This window comes from Monodelphis domestica, chromosome 5, assembly GCF_027887165.1.
Source record: "Monodelphis domestica isolate mMonDom1 chromosome 5, mMonDom1.pri, whole genome shotgun sequence".
Classification (NCBI taxonomy): domain Eukaryota; kingdom Metazoa; phylum Chordata; class Mammalia; order Didelphimorphia; family Didelphidae; genus Monodelphis; species Monodelphis domestica.
In genome coordinates, this window is record NC_077231.1 from 277,656,550 (window position 1) to 277,673,120 (window position 16,571).

Here is a 16,571-nt window from a genome sequence, read left to right on the forward strand (position 1 = left end):
TGTAGTGTGTAATTGTGATGGAATATTCATGTTCTATAAGAAACGACAAGCAGAATGATTTTGCAAAAAATTGGAAATATATTTACTGATGCAAAACGAAATGCACAGAACCAGAAAAACATCGTACATGGAATCAGTAATATTTTTTGATGAACAACTGTGAATGACCTTGTTATTTTCAGTAATGCAATGATACAAGATGATCCCAGACTCATGATGAAAATGATGCCCTCTGAGAAAGAATTGATGTGTGACACACACACACTACTGCTTTCTTGAGATCTCTTCCACAAAATGATTATTAAAAAATATTTTGCATGATTGTATATGTAAATCTTTATCAGATTGCTTATTGTCTTGGGGGGAAGATGGGAGAGAATTTGTACCTCAAAACTATAAAACTGAATATTAAAATTGGTTTTCACATGTATTTAGGAAAAAATAACATATTATTTAAAAAAAAGTGATTGAGAAAACTGAACTATTAAGTTTTCCCCTTGAAAAACTATTAAAAATGAATATGGAAGGAGGATTGGACCTATAATTTCACTGGTATACGGAACTCTCTTGTTGATGTTGGTACCTCCTCTGCAGCTGACAGTTTTGGAGAGCAGCCTAAAGAATGGAGATGTTTAGAGACTTGTCCTGGATCACATAGCTAGAATGTGTTAGAGGTAACACTTGAACCTTGAACTCCTTAGGTGAGAAGCTGATTTTCTATCCACTGTATTACACTGATGCTGCCCTCAAAATGGATACTATTATAATGTGACAAGTCATGAAGAAATGACACTTTTGGTAGTAAGACTTTTCTAGTGTTTCATTATTTAGTGGATAATTAACATTAATAAATGTGCATTTACTCCCCCCCCCTCATAAAATTTGCACCCCCTCCCAGGGCAATAAAAATTATTTTAATTTCATAGAAATAGCATCCTCCCAATGAGATCCTCCTCAGATGATGTTTCCTGGTGTGGAGATGGTCATAGTTTAAAAAATATTAATTTAATGGCACAGGAGCTCTAGCAGGTCCTCCCAAAAGACAATTTGAATCTCTGAGGCCAGTGAATGACTATTTGTCAATTGTCTAAGAACAAACCTAAGTAAGCCTGGAAAGGCTGGTCACCATTTGGCTACAGGATTATGAGTTGTTTTAGCTAATTTAGCCTCTCTTAAAGCCAATCTACTATTTTCTGAAGGGGCTAAGGTTTTCATCAGTGGAAGGATGACATAATTATAGATCCTTGGAATAGAGAAATTAGGGGAAAAAAAACCATCTTTGGATATTGCCATCTAACCTCAACCAGGCATTATTTTGGACAGACATTGTATTGTTTCAAATGAACTCACTTCTCAAGTTTTGAGTATTTGGAATCCTATCACCCGAAAATCCTGATATCTGGCAAAGACACTGAAAAACCAGGTATCTGTGCTGGTCTCTCTCTTTTCCTCTGCTGATGAAATAATCTGTTTGTATTTTCCTGTCTGGCCATATCAATTTTCAGCACAGAAGAGAATGATAATTGATCTTACACGCTGGCTGGCTTAAATATCACTTCTGAAATTTAATTATAAAAAAAGTTATAACAAAAATAAAAACCAGTCAGGATTCCCTGCCTTACTAATGGGCATTGTGTTCATGAGAATTTGGGGCCCATTTTGTGGAATCAAATTAGAGGATCGGATAGCTGGGCTCCATCCATTCATCTTGGACATTATGTAATCAGTCCAGCCCCTTCCTTTTGCCCTCTCTATGTATCTCTGTTATCATAAAACCTATTCATATTTCTCCCAAGGGCAGGGAACAACACTTGCAAGACAGCTTCCTAGGGAAGCCCAAAGCTTACCTCACCCTTCCAGTGAAGGAAACAAGCAGACCTAGTCTTTTCCAGGGTTATTATTTTAATAAAGCCTTCAAGGGCTTGCCCTGGTCAGCAGCTGGGCTTTTCCTATGCCTTGTTTTTTCTATCTGGTGTTTGATGAGTGTGTGTATGGTTCAATTAGAGTTGATCTGTAAATAATGGTAAAAAAAAAATCTAATCTACCATGGAAATTCCTCTGGACCATGAAAAAGAGAGCAAGTTGGAAGGCTAAATGCTCATAGATTTCCCATTTGTAGCAGCTATATTGTTAAGGGTGACCCAATTGTTTCATCAAAGTATGGCTCCTTTCTTGAGGGACGTCCTTCTACTCTAGATCAGTGGGTTAGGTTTGGAGTCGAGAAGATCTGAGTTTAAATCAAGGCTCAGACACTTCCTTAGGTGTGACCCAAGGCAAGTTTTTAAAATATTTTCAGCCTCAGTTTTATTACCTTAAGATGGAAAGAATAATAGTATCTATTTCACAGGGTCATTGTGAGGATCTAATGTGATAATATATGTAAAGAACTCAAAGTAGCTGTTACTATCAATTGTTTTTTACTGCCATTATTACTTAGTCTTTATTATTATCATCACTATCATATCATTGTCGTTACTGTCATCATTATTATTGTTGCTATAATTAGTTACTAACATTGTTATTACTGTCACCATTATTGCTGCTGTAATTATTTACTATTATTATTGTTATGTGTTGTTACTGTCATCGTTATTGTTATTAGCATCACTATCATTGTTATTAATGTGGTTACTGTCATCATTGTTGTTACTGTCATCATTATTATTGTTGCTGTAATTATTGTTACTATTATTATTGTTATTAGTGTTGTTACTGTCATTGTTATTTTTAAAAAAACTTTTATTTAAATTCTTACCTTTGGTTTTGGAGTCAATACTGTGTATTGGCTGCAAGGCAGAAGAGTGGTAAGGGCTAGGCAATGGGGGTCAAGTGACTTGCCCAGGGTCACACAGCTGGGAAGTGTCTGAGGTCAGATTTGAACCTAGGGCCTTCCATCTCTAGACCTGGCTCTCAATCCACTGAGCTACCCAGCTGCCCCCTGTCATTGTTACTGTTACTAGCATCACTATCATTGTTACTAATGCGGTTACTGTCATCATTGTTGTTATTGTCATCATCATTATTTTTACTGTCATTATTATATCACAGAAAAGATACTGTGAGAGATGATTCTTCTCGGGGAGGAGGGGGGGACTTTGGGAGAAGGGTGAAACATTCTGGGAAAGCCTCCACGTCCCTCAGATTTTTCCCCCCTGCCCCCTACACAAGTCCACTGGATATAAACATAAAATGTTCCCTTTTAAGGGAAGGGGCACATTTGGCTCCTAGTTTCCTGCTTTGTCCATTTCAGGAGAATCCCTTGAGAGAGAGGAGTGTCTACGAGATGGAAGAACAAAGTGCTTCTCCCAAATGCCCACCTTAATCGGAGCAGGCTCCTTGGGTATATCCTGTCCATTTTGGGTAGATGGAGGTCTGCACTCAACAGGGCAGACAGTGTGGGCTCATCCAAGTGCTCTGAGCTTTTGCCTTTAGGATTACAGCCTTCTGAAGGCATCGCTGAGGTTAGAGAGGAATAGTTTCTGGTTCCTGAAAGTCAGCATTTCTATCTTCCTTTTTAAGTTGTGCCACTTTAAGTCTCCAATGGCCAGGCAGATCATGCCCCTTCTTCCCCATCCGTGACAGAATGGGTGTGTAGAAAGGGGACATGAAAACAGCTGTGGCTGCCAAGGAACATTTGGAAACTTCGATATGATTTCTCCTTAATGGCTAAGAAGCAACAGACTGTGGTTTTGGTTTTTTTTTTTTTTGGTGTGTGCAACATATCAAGTCCATGACAATCTTGGATGTTCATCTATCTGCAAGGACATTTAATTACCTCTGTTTGCCAACCTGTCACAGAATGAATGAATGAATTTCTTCCCTTATTCAAATACATTTATTGAGGGCCTGTTGTGTTCCAAGAGGTACTGAGGGACATAAAACAAAACAAAACAAAAAACCCAACCCTAACTTTGCATCTTAGCATCAATACTATGTATAGCTTCAAAGGTAGTGGTAAGGGCTGGGGAGTAGGGGTTAAGTGACTTGTCCAAAGTCACACAGCTAAGAAGTAACCAAGGCTAGATTTGAACCCAGGATCTCTCATCTCTGATCCTGGCTCTCAATCCACTGAGCCACCTATCTACCTCCAGATACACAGATTAAAAAGCAAAACAGTTCTTGCCTTAAAGGAGCTTCTACTTCACTGGAAGAAATAATGTATACTCAGAAGAATGGAAACAAGGCTTAAAAAATAATGTTTAAGAGGCTTGGTGTCTACTAGCAGGATTGGTAGCAGGAAAATAAAGAGATGTCCAGAAGATGGAATACAAGCAAATGTAACTCTCCTCCCCCCAAAACAGTAGCACTTTCTCACTTACCACTGAGGTAAGAGCCATTTGAAAACTGTAGATCCGTGCTAAGCCAAAATCAGCCAGTTTAATCTGTCCATTGCTGGTGACAAGGATGTTCTGTGGCTTTAGATCCCGGTGTACTACTCGGTGAGAGTGAAGAAAATCCAGACCTCGAAGCAGCTGAAACATCATATCCTAAAAATAATCCAAATTACATAATCAATAGTGATCAAAAAACAATTGTCACCCTCCTGACAAGGGCCCCTGCACGTCTATCCTCAAGTGCGGCACATAGCATGTCCCCATCCTCACCAGTCGGGGCATTATCAATAACAAACATATACGGAATGAGAGGCGATGGAGTGTCATAATGAATAAAGAAGGAGCTGGTCTTGGAGCCTGGAATACTAAGAATTTATATAGTGCTTTAAGGTTTGCAAAAGAACTTTACAAATAAGATCTCATTTGATTTATGACAACCCTAGGAGAGAAGTGCTTTCAGTTCCTTTATCTTAGAAATGAAAAAATGGAAACAGAGGTTAAATGACTTGCCCAGGGTCCCACAGCTCCCAAGTGTCTGAAGTGAGATTTGAACCACCTAAAACCATGGGCAAGGGACATAATTTCTCAATGCCTCAGGTAACTCCAAGGATAGAAGTTGCTGGCCTGGATTATTCTGCACATAATTCTCCTTATGATTTTCCTTTCCCATCAATCTGGGTCACATATGGAGCTTTCCATACATGGAGAGTCTAGCCATCAGAAAAGCGGATCTCGCATCATTTTCTAAAATGACAGAACTGATGTCTAAAATGGCATTCCAGAAGAAGAAATGGAGGCTCAAAGATGTTCGCTGACTTTCCTAGAGTCACACAACTGGTAAATACACAGAAAAGTATTTGAATTCTGTTCTTCTTGACTACAATTACGGCCCTCTATCCAGTGACCCTCATAATGACCACCATTTTTCTGGTAGGAAAAGCAAGTTGAAGAGAGGCTGTAATGGCTTCCTAACTCCAAGTCCGCTATTCTTTCTATGACAGCCCAATGACTAAGCATGCACACCACACTTCTTTTTTTTAATTTTAATTGAAAACTTTTATTTAATTAATTTAGACTATTTTTCCATGGTTACATGATTCATGTTTTTTTCCCCTCCCCTTCCCAGTCTGTAGCCGACATGCAATTCCACTGGGTTTTACATGTGTCATTGATCAAGACCCATTTCTCTATTATTGTTATTTGCACTAGAGTGATGGTTTAGAGTCTACATCCCCAATCATATCCCCATTGACCCATATGATCAAGCAGTTGTTTTTCTTCTGTGTTTCTGCTCTTCCTCTGGATGTGGATAGCATCTTTCTCATAAGTCCCTCAGAATTTTCCTGGACCACTGCATTGCTGCTAGTAGAGAAGTTCATTACATTCAATTATACCACAGTGTATCAGTCTCTGTGGACAATGTTTTCCTGGTTCTGCTCCTTTTGCTCTGCATCACTTCCTGGAGGTTGTTCCAGTCTCCATGGAATTCCTCCACTTTATTATTCCTTTGAGCACAATAGTAGTCCATCACCAACATATACCACAATTTGTTCAGCCATTCCCCAATTGATGGGCATCCCCTCCTTTTCCACACCCACACTTCTGATCAAGTCACTGAACCTAGAACTGGGAAAAGTGAGGTCAAGACTCATTACGTGTACAGCCACGACAAATCACTTGATAGCCTGGTCAGTGAGACTTCTTGTCTAAGACTCCTAAATCACAGTAAAGTTGCCAATGGGCATCAGTGGGAAGAATGCCCACTCTGAGAGTTTCTCATAAATATGAAATTCTAGTTGTGGGGAGAAAAATACCAATTTATATAGTTCACATCTGGGATTTATCAGTGTAGGAAACTCCTACAGTGCACATCTATGACAGTTCTACAACTTACAGTCTAGTGGGGGCTCTCCAAAGGAGGAACCCCAGAATGTCAACCAGAGGTCTATGATGGACCAATTATGGAGTGGAAAGATGGAGGGAATCCCCATGATGACGGATCTTGGGGCTTATCTTCAAAAGAATTCAAACTGACTCTTATCACCCACCTTCTTCCATTTGCAAACTTATAACCTCTCACTACGAATATACAGATATATAGCTCCCTGGGCAGGGAGTTTATTTATACGTCCAGTGTTTAGCGCACAGAAAGTACTTGTTAAAAACATGCCTTCCTGCCTTTTCTTCTCCCCTTTCTTCCTTTCCTTTTCTTTCTTTCCTCTCTCTTTCTTCTATCCCTTTAATTCTTTCTCCTTTCTTCTCCCCTTTTATTTCTTCTTTCCCTTTATTTCTTCCTTCTTTCTTTTCTCCCTCTGTCTTCTCTCCTTTTATTTATTCTTTCTTTCCTCTCTTTCTTCTTTCCGTTTATTTCTTCCTTCTTTCTTTCCTCCCTCTTTCTTCTCTCCTTTTATTTCTTCCTTCTTTCTTTCCTCCTTGCCCCAATATATAGAATATAGAGTTCTGGTGATTGAGGAAGGGGTGGTGGTGTAGAATATTATGAACTGGCAGGCATCTTCCTTGAGGCCACCTACTCCAGTCTCCACAGAGCACCATATGGCAGTCTTATAAGCAGCTCCATTGATGGCCAGCAGTTTTAGCTTTTGAGAAACATCTGAAATGGCCCAGAGAAATTGGCAGGAGACCTTAGACACATACAAATAGTGTTAACTGCTAAAACACTGGAGGGGAGGGGGGAGGAGAGGACACAGCCTGGGAAGATCAGAGAACCATTTTAGGTCAAACAACTTGCAGTGAATAAACAGGAGTGTGAAAGTGAACCTGAACATGTGAGAGAAGCCAGTCTCTACTGTAGCAAATAAGTCTTCATTGGAAACATATGCACACAACTTGTGAGCCCTGATTCTAAAAGGCAAGCCTAATCTTGGGGGGAAGAAAAAAGGCCACCAAAAGTCTGCCTTGGTGTCATCTTTTGCTTCCAAGGCATGAAACACTATTGGAAACTGTACAGAGAAACCTAGCACAAATGAGCTGGAGCTAGCCTAAACAATTTAATTAAACACTCTATGAATTCAATACAAAGACAGCCCTTAAAGACCGTTAGCAGCCGAGAAGGTGCCAATCCGCTTGAGTAGAGGGAGTTTCCTACACCAAGTGAATCACAGGTCCCCAAATGCATCCAATAAAACCCCAATTACCTGGATTAAGTGGGGAGGGAATCAGGAGTCCTGCCTAATTAGTGGAAAGTCTGATGACAGAATTTTAAAATTAATTCTGTTTTGACTCATTTTAAATGCATACAAAACCAGTAGTCTAGCCCTAATGAATTCTCTATAATTAATGTGTAATTAACATACTCAGGACAGAAGACATCTGTAAGAAAGATGACTATCTGTTAAAAGGCCTGAGGAACTGGTGGGTCATTTCCGAATCCTCCGTCTAGATGGAGTCGGATCATCTCTCCGTGAGTGAAAAGGTCAACATCAATCCCAAATTAGATAAAAGGATAAAGAGGACCCTGTGAAATTACAACAGCTTTGGCCTGACCTACTTAAACAAGCCATTATTTCTGGAAAACAGTATTTATACAAATTAGCTACCATTGTCATTTCTTGCAGAATTTTATGCAGTATAAAACAGCTGTGAAAATGAAGAGAATGGAGGAGCCCAGAAAGCATCTCCACCAGGGAAAGCACTTGAATCAACAGGAACGAACGAGAAAAGGCCAGTGCACCAAAGGGAAACTCTGCTGGGCTTTCGAGGATCCCAATGGATTAATCAATGAGCTTGTCCCTGGGTTGTCCTTCCTTTGAAAAGGATCAATGACTTTACTAGGATATGGTCTTGACTTGCACTGGAATTAGATAGAATTTGCCAGGCAAAAGGGTGAAGTGCTGGGACCACAAAGACCAAAATGAACCAGTCCTTGCCCAAAAGGACTTACATCCGAATAGAGAAAATATCATGTACACAAAAGCAAAAACAATATCTACAGTTCAAGTCAACACAAAGTCATTTGAGAGAGGAGCTAATAAATGGAATGGCTTCAGGCAGGAGACGGTGTTTGAGCTATGTCTGAAGGATTCTATGAGTCAGGAGAGGAATCCAAGTGGAGACAGAATTGATTTCAGGCATGGGTAGCCCACGTGCCCAAAGGCCATGATGGAAGGCGGAGAGGAATTGCACAATCCTGAACATACTGTCCTTATTGGTGGGAAAGGCTTCTAAAAACATAGCTTATTACTACTAGGATTCTTCATAGGTTCGTAGATTTTTAATGTAGAATTGGAGATTTTTAATGTAGAATTAGAGATTTTTTAAAATCTAGAATCGGAGAATTTTAGAACATTAGCCAACAACAACCAACAATGATAGGAGAACAAGAAGAGAGGCAGGTAGTGTTGCTCAGTAGATGGAGAGCCAGGCCTGGCCTCAGACCCTGGACAAGTCACTTAACCCCCATAGGCTAGTCCTTACTATTCTTCTGTCTTGGAATTAATACACAGAATTAGTTCTAAGACAGAAGGTAAGGGGTTTTAAAAAATGACATCTGTGTCTCAAAAACCAAGGAAAGTCAGAGTATCTATAGGGAAGGCTAGTCCTCACTGTCAAATGACAGAGTGGTCAAGAAGGATGATGTTTGAGAATAAGTCACTTAATTTTGTAATTAAGAGATCTTGGAAACCTTGAAGGAATTGATTTTCATAGTAGAATAAGAAGCCACATTGTGAACAAGAGTTTGAGGCTAGGAAGTAGAAGCAAGAAGCAGATGATTTTTCTAGGAGTTCATCTATAAAGAGGAGGAGAGAAAGGGGACAATAATTTTAAAATGAAAACTATAAATTTTTTTAAGGATAGGGGAAGATTCAGATATTTTTTTCAGGTAGCAGGAAAGAAGGATGAAAGAGATTGAAAATGAAAGAAAAGAGGGATGATAGAAGAGGCAAGTTCCAAATCACAAGGGGATGGGATCAAGGGCCCAAGGTCTATCTCTGTCTCACAGATTTCCCCAGGAATGCAGTAGAGAGGAAAACAGATACAAGCTGGACCAGATAATCTCTGAGGGTCTTTCCAACTCTAGATTCTATGATGTCCTAGAAGTGCCATTAAAAATAAAATGTAATAAAAATCCAGAGATTCTTAGCCACCTCTAATAACTGATTTAAAGAAAGGGACGAGTAATATAGTAATATCTGTTAACTAAGCTTTATGGCTTATTCAAAATTTGTGTTATCCGACAGAACTATGAAGATAATTATTTGTGTAACCTTTTCTGTCAAACAAAAGAATGTCAACAAGCAGTTATGTACTTACTTTGTGTTGTGCATCTTTTTAAGAGCTTAGCAAACAAAGAAAAGCCAAAAACCCCACTCATCCAACAACCCAAACCATTTTTTGCTTTCAAGAAGCTTAATTTAATGAGAGAGGCAATAAGCAAAGAAGTATGTATAAAGAAGATATGTCCAGCATATCCAGGCACTAATTAAGGAAGATTGGAGGAAGGCTTCTTGCCGAAGGTTAAGACTTAAGACTTGAAAGATGTTCCGAGGCAGAGACAGAAGGGAGAGAGTTTCAGATATATGGGACAGCCACTGAAAATGCTCAGTGTTCAGTATGGTGTATGAGGAACAGCAAAGTGGTCAGTATCACTGTAGTGTAACAAGCTCAAAAAGTCAATCTTTTTCCTTGGTGAGGAGCACAAATTTTTAAAAAATTACTGATCTCTTTTATTTTTAAACCACTTATATTTCCCAATGTCTTTTCCTCCTATCTTTCTCAGAGAGCTGTCCCTTAAAAATAATAAATGAAAAATGAAAAAAGAAAAAGAATTCAGCAATACTAATCAACATATTGGGTAAGTGTAACCTCATAGGCTGTATCTCATGGCCAGTCTTCCCTCTCCACAGAGTATGTATCTAACAAATTTGGGCATTTTTGACCTTTACTCACATAATTCCAATAGCTGTCCTGAATGGTTCAGCCAATTCACAACTCCACCAACAATGCATTAGTGTGCCCATCTTTCCATAATCACCTAACTATTATTTTTAATCCATACCTTCCAATATTGTGGATTGGTTCTAAGGCAGAAGAGCAGTAAGTGCTAGGTAATGGAGGTTACATGACTTGTCCATTCACATGGCTGGGAAGTGCCTGTAGCCACATTTGAACCCACGACCGTTAACCTGGTTCTCAATCCACTGAGCAACCTTGCTGCCCCCTCCATAACCTTCTAATACTAAAGCAAACTTTATACAATGGTACTTTAATTTATACTCTAAATGGAATTATATTCTCTAAGCAATTAAAGTAGCACAATACAAAGGAGTAAAAGTATATATAAGTTGATTGCTGCAAAGCAAATATCCTTATGTAAAATTTAGTGAGGAAATTTCCTAGTTGTATTAAAAATCAAAACAACAAAAACCCGGAAATTGCTGTCAATAGAATTAAGAACAGTTTGGACATATCTTCATTTCAGTCACACCCGTGATAAAAGAGTTCATTTGGGCTCAGCTGCCTGTATCCTTCTGAGAAATAAATGTACACATGTGATTTGGGTGCATGTTTCAACAAAATGCTATTGTGTAATGTTGTTTGGCCGGAGGAGGTTTTAGGTGTGGTCTTGTCTTTGGTAACTAACCCCCCCAAACCCCCCCACAAAAAAGTTTATTGGGCCTTAGTGGAATACCAGGAACCCTTAAAGTACAGCATTTCCTTGTTTTAGATATACCAAATCTTGAATTCTCTTATTTTCCTAAAAAGGAGGCATTTGGAAGAGACCCACCAGAATGGTGAGGCATCTCGAGTTCATGTCATATGAGAATTCTTTGAAGGAACCAGGGATGTTCAGCCTGGAGAAGAGAAGACTAGGGGAGGGGTGGGAGCTGGGGGGGTTGGTTAGAAGGGAAGGGATGATGGCTTCTTTGAAGTATCTGAAAAGACAACAAGTATAAGAGGGATTAGACTTGTTCTGTTTGGCCCCAGAGGGCAGAAACAGGAATCGTGGGTTGAAATTGCAAGGTAAATTTAAGTTTGATGTAAAGAAAAACATCCAAGTGATTACAGCTATCCTAGAGGGAAACAGGCTGCCTCCAAGGAGAGTGAGTTTCCCTTTCCCGGAGGTCTTAAGGCCAAAGCAACTTCTTCTTGTTCAGGCTGTGTTTGATTTTTTTGTGATGACATTTTGGGTTTTCTTAGCAGGGATACTAGAGTGGTATTGCCATTTCCTTTTCCAGATTTGACAGATGAGGGAACTGAGCAAAACAGGGTTAAGTGACTTGCTCAGGGTCACACATGGAAGAAGTGCCTGAGGTCAGATTTGAACCCAGGAAGGTAAGTCTTTCTAACTCCAGGACCAGTTCTCAATTGTGCCACCTAGTTGAGATATAATGGGGATTTTCTTTTACATATGAGGTGGAAGAGATCACATCTAGAGTCCTTTCCAAACTTAGTCTTCTGTGATTCTGTATTACATCCAGTTGAGGCTATATTTTCCAACTGCAGAAAAAGCCTGATTATTTTCAAGGCTACTGGAAACTGGTCCAATTTTCATTGTGCAGTAAATCATAGAAATGATGGCTTTGAAGGATAATTTTGGATAACTAGATCCAATTAATCTGAATAATGAACTCATAATATCCTGAAAAAAATCCCAGCATCATTTCTGTCTGGCTTATGTTTCTGCAAATTTAACTGTAAAGGGATATTCTGTACTTATAAAGATGACTTATTAGTAGATAATATTAATAGCTACATCTCTACCACATTATCTTCAAACTAACTATTGCATTTAAAAAAAAACCACCTTTCTCTGTAATCCAGACAAAATAAGTTATTTTCTATTCTCTGCCCCAATAATTCTTTATATATCCTTTTGACATAAAGATAATAGCTAAACAATTCTCAAGCCTAAACGTCTGAAATCCTGAAGTCAGGTTTTCCTTTCATATGATCAGGACAATGATGCCTCTAATCTAGCTAGATGGTGCCTAAAAGTCCAAGATCACCAAGGCCTGGGCAAGATGTATGGCAAGGTAAAGAATGCTGAAACAGCTTTCAAAATACCAGGAGACATTTCTTTTTGCTTGTTCCCTCATTACCAGGCTTATAGTCTGGGCTTGATTCTTGATCAGAAGGTGCAACTACACAGTAGACAGAGCCCTGGGCTTGAAATTGGGAAAACCTGGGTAAATTGTCCTCAGATACATTTTAGCTGGGTGACCCTGAGCAGACCATTAAATCTCTCTTGGCTTTAGTCCCTCAACTGTAATGAGGTACTGGGTTCAAATGCCCATTCAACTTGGATAAATCACTTAACTTCGTTGGTTCTTAGTTTTCTCATCTGTAAAAATGAGTGGATGGGCTACAGGACCTCTGAAGTCCATTTTAGATCTGGATCTAGGAAGCTACAAGCCTCTAAAAGATCCCTTCCACCTCTGAATCTAAGCTCCTAGGATGTCCTTCTTCCTTTTGAAATCCCTTTGTGCTTAACTTCTTTGGTTCTTAGTTTTCTCATCTGTAAAAATGAGTGGATGGGCTACAGGACTTCTGAAGTCCTTTTTAGATCTGGATCTAGGAAGCTACAAGCCTCTAAAAGATCCCTTCCACCTCTGAATCTAAGCTCCTAGGATATCCTTCTTCCTTTTGAAATCCCTTTGTGCTTAACTTCGTTGGTTCTTAGTTTTCTCATCTGTAAAAATGAGTGGATGGGCTACAGGACTTCTGAAGTCCTTTTTAGATCTGGATCTAGGAAGCTACAAGCCTCTAAAAGATCCCTCCCACCTCTGAATCTAAGCTCCTAGGATCTCCTGCTTCTTCCTTTTGAAATCCCTTTGGGCTTAACTTCGTTGGTTCTTAGTTTTCTCATCTGTAAAAATGAGTGGATGGGCTACAGGACCTCTGAAGTCCTTTTTAGATCTGGATCTAGGAAGCTACAAGCCTCTAAAAGATCCCTCCCACCTCTGAATCTAAGCTCCTAGGATCTCCTGCTTCTTCCTTTTGAAATCCCTTTGGGCTTAACTTCGTTGGTTCTTAGTTTTCTCATCTGTAAAAATGAGTGGATGGGCTACAGGACCTCTGAAGTCCTTTTTAGATCTGGATCTAGGAAGCTACAAGCCTCTAAAAGATCCCTCCCACCTCTGAATCTAAGCTCCTAGGATCTCCTGCTTCTTCCTTTTGAAATCCCTTTGGGCTCCCTGTAGACAAGCCAAGTCCCACCAGTTGCTCTGTATAAGCACTTCTGTATGTAGGCATAGATAGAGAGATGACTTCTGCCCTCAGAACACACAAGGAATGCATCCTCCAAAACCACAGAGGGAAAAACACATTCCTACTAAGCACACAAGTGCCCCGCTGAAGCTAGAAGCTGACAGCAGCTAGCTAATGTGGGTTCCCTGCGTGATTTCCAGTTACTCAGCAAGCTGCTGGAAGACTACACATGGTCAGGATGGAAGGATAACGATGGAAGCCGTTCTCCCCCTCCTTGGGCTCACGGCACACCTCTATGCTCTGTCTCCCATGCTCGGGGTCTGATGCCTCCTCCGAGGGAGGAAGACGCCAAGGCATAAGGTAACCGACCACCTTGAGGTCTGACAATGAGAGCCAATCCCAAAATAGAGCCCGAGCTGGAAGGGCTGGTATAGTATTTGTTTTTATGGCTTCTAGGCAACTGAGAAGGGGCACAAAGGCAGCAATGTGCATAGAGCACATTAATAAAATGGGTATGTATTTTAAACAAGAGAATTGAGTCAAGAAGCCCAGCATTATGTTTCTGAAAGTGATGATAAACGATGGGTGAGTAAACTTTGAGACGCATCTCAATGATATTTGGGAAGAGAAACAAAACAACCGACTTTCTGCTCAAATCATATGAATGTCTGCTTTACAGGGATAAGGTAATGAGTAATTGAGGACGGCCTGAAAAAGGAATCATTACCTCATGATAATGGCTATTAGCCCAGTTTGGAGAGTCATTGGGAACTGAAACTGCCACTAGGCAGGGTTAATTATAACCATCTCCTGGCTTCTTCAGAGCAGGATATGAGAACTCAGGACTGACTCAGTTAGAAAGTGGGAGGCAGAAATGGTTCTGTTATTGGCCAGTGACCTTTCAAGTCCCCAAGTGACTAACTTACCTGACTAATATATCTACCAAGCTACCTTGCCTCCATCCTCCTGATGCAGATTCCTCTCTTACTAAGTGGCTCAAAGGAGAAGCTCGGGTTTTTACCAGGAAAGGGGGAAAATGGCCAAATTTCAATAAATAATTAAGTTTTCACAGATGTGGGCACGAACCTATATGTAGCCTACAAAAATAGCCAACTAGGAAAGCTCGCTTCAAGGAGGAATTATACAGCCCAAAGTTACCCTCTTGGAGAACCTGTAGAGATCATGCAGGAGAAAGGGACGGAACCAAGATGTAGATGATAATATATGCATATCATATCCAGGGCAGCTAAACAGTACAGTGGAGAGAGCACTGGATTTGGAGTTGGAGAGACCCGAGTTTAAATCTGAACTCTGCCTCAGTTTCCTCATCTGTAAAATGAAGATGCTGATCCCACAGACCTCCCATGGTTATTGTGAGGATCAAATGAGCTAATATTTGTCAAATGCTTAACATAGTGCCTGGCACAGAGTAGGTGCCTATATAAAAATGTTAGCTATTATTTTTATTAATAGCCAAAGAAAAAAGACTAGTGATAGATGGATTCACTCAATCTGACTTGGGCTCATTAATCAATGAATCAATAAGCATATATTATATATTTGGGGCTAGGAACTATGCTGGTCCTTGGGGATTAAAAAAACACACAAAAAAACCAAAGTTTGATGGTTCCTATCTACAAGGAACTGACTCCTATGAGGACTGTACTATAAGGGGGAAAATCAGAGAAACTATTTGGAAAGGAAGTTTCTATCAATCAATCAATATGCACTTATTAAACACCACACTGCAGATAGAGAAAAATCAAATAGTCTTGCCTCTCAAGAAACTTCTATATGGAGGGAAATGGAGAAAGGGTGAAAGAGGGAGACAGAGAGATGGAGAGAGAGATGGAGAGAGAGATGGAGAAAGAGAGAGAGAGAGAGAGAGAGAGAGAGAGAGAGAGAGAGAGAGAGAGAGAGAGAGAGAGAGAGAGAGAGAGAGAGAGAGAGAGAGAGAGAATGAAAAAATAAATATAAGGTGAGGCTTGATCTGAGCTTGGGAAATTAGGATTTCCAACCATATATCTTTATGTCTATATATTTACTGTACAAAGACATTGTAATTACTCTCCTGAGAGACAACATATTGCTAATATCTCATAATGAATACTAAATCATGAAATTAGTGTTAAGATAAGAGTTTTTCTTCTTTTCTATCCAATTCTGTATTATATCATGTATAATATAACATTTCTTATCACACACAATTAATTTGAAAAGTCGACTCAACAAATATTTATTAAGCCCCCACTTATGTGCAAGAAATAGGTGCAAAACACTGAGGTCACAAAGAATAAATGAAATGAATCCTGACCTCAAGGGCCTTACAGTCTAGGAATGGATAGGAGGCCTATATAAATAACATACAATTGAAAATAATTCTAAAAGGCTTAGGAGAGGTCAAAGAGAAGCAGTGGAAATTCAAGAAACATCATTTCTATCTAGGGAAATCAAGGAAGGCATCATGGAATAGGTGGTAACTGACCTAGGTATGGAAGGAGTGATGGACAACCAGGAACAGAGTCAGATGATAGTTTAGTTTAATTAGCACACAGAGTGGTTAAAGAGGAATGTTGAAGATTTGGATGGTTGAAGTCACTTTAGAGAGGACTTTGAACATCAAGCTAAAGAAGTTAAGTTCTATCTGGTAAGAAATGGAGAGACAATGAAAACTTTTGAGCTGGCTGGGATCCACTTACATCTTCTTAGTTAAGAAAGGCATTTTGATTACAGTATGTAGGATGACATGGAGCAGGAGAGTCCTGTAAGGGGGCTATTAGGATAGTTGAGCCAACAAGTAGGAGTGGGTGGCAGGTAAGTGGAAAGGAATGAATAGATACGGAATATCTTTTGAGGAGTAAATTCAAAGGCATTACCTGAGCAATCATACAAATGATTATGGAAAATGAAAGACAAATTTTGACCTTGGGTAATAAGAAGCATATATCGCCAACAAAAATAGAGAAGTTAGTTGGAGGGGGAAGTTTTGGGGTAAAAATGATGAGCAGTTTTAGATATGCTGAGTTTGAGTAAAGAATCGAGGTATAAAAATAGTAAAGATTATGACAA

At 39.6% G+C, this 16,571-nt stretch overlaps 1 protein-coding gene across 1 annotated transcript in view; it reads right to left on the minus strand.

Annotated features, from left to right (window-relative positions):
• CDK6 (cyclin dependent kinase 6) overlaps positions 1-16,571 on the minus strand; it is a 278,423-nt gene that overhangs the window by 142,879 nt on the left and 118,973 nt on the right. The window contains exon 3 of the mRNA XM_056800208.1: positions 4,320-4,487. Coding sequence (XP_056656186.1) covers positions 4,320-4,487 — 168 coding nt within the window. The remainder of the gene's footprint in view (positions 1-4,319; positions 4,488-16,571) is intronic.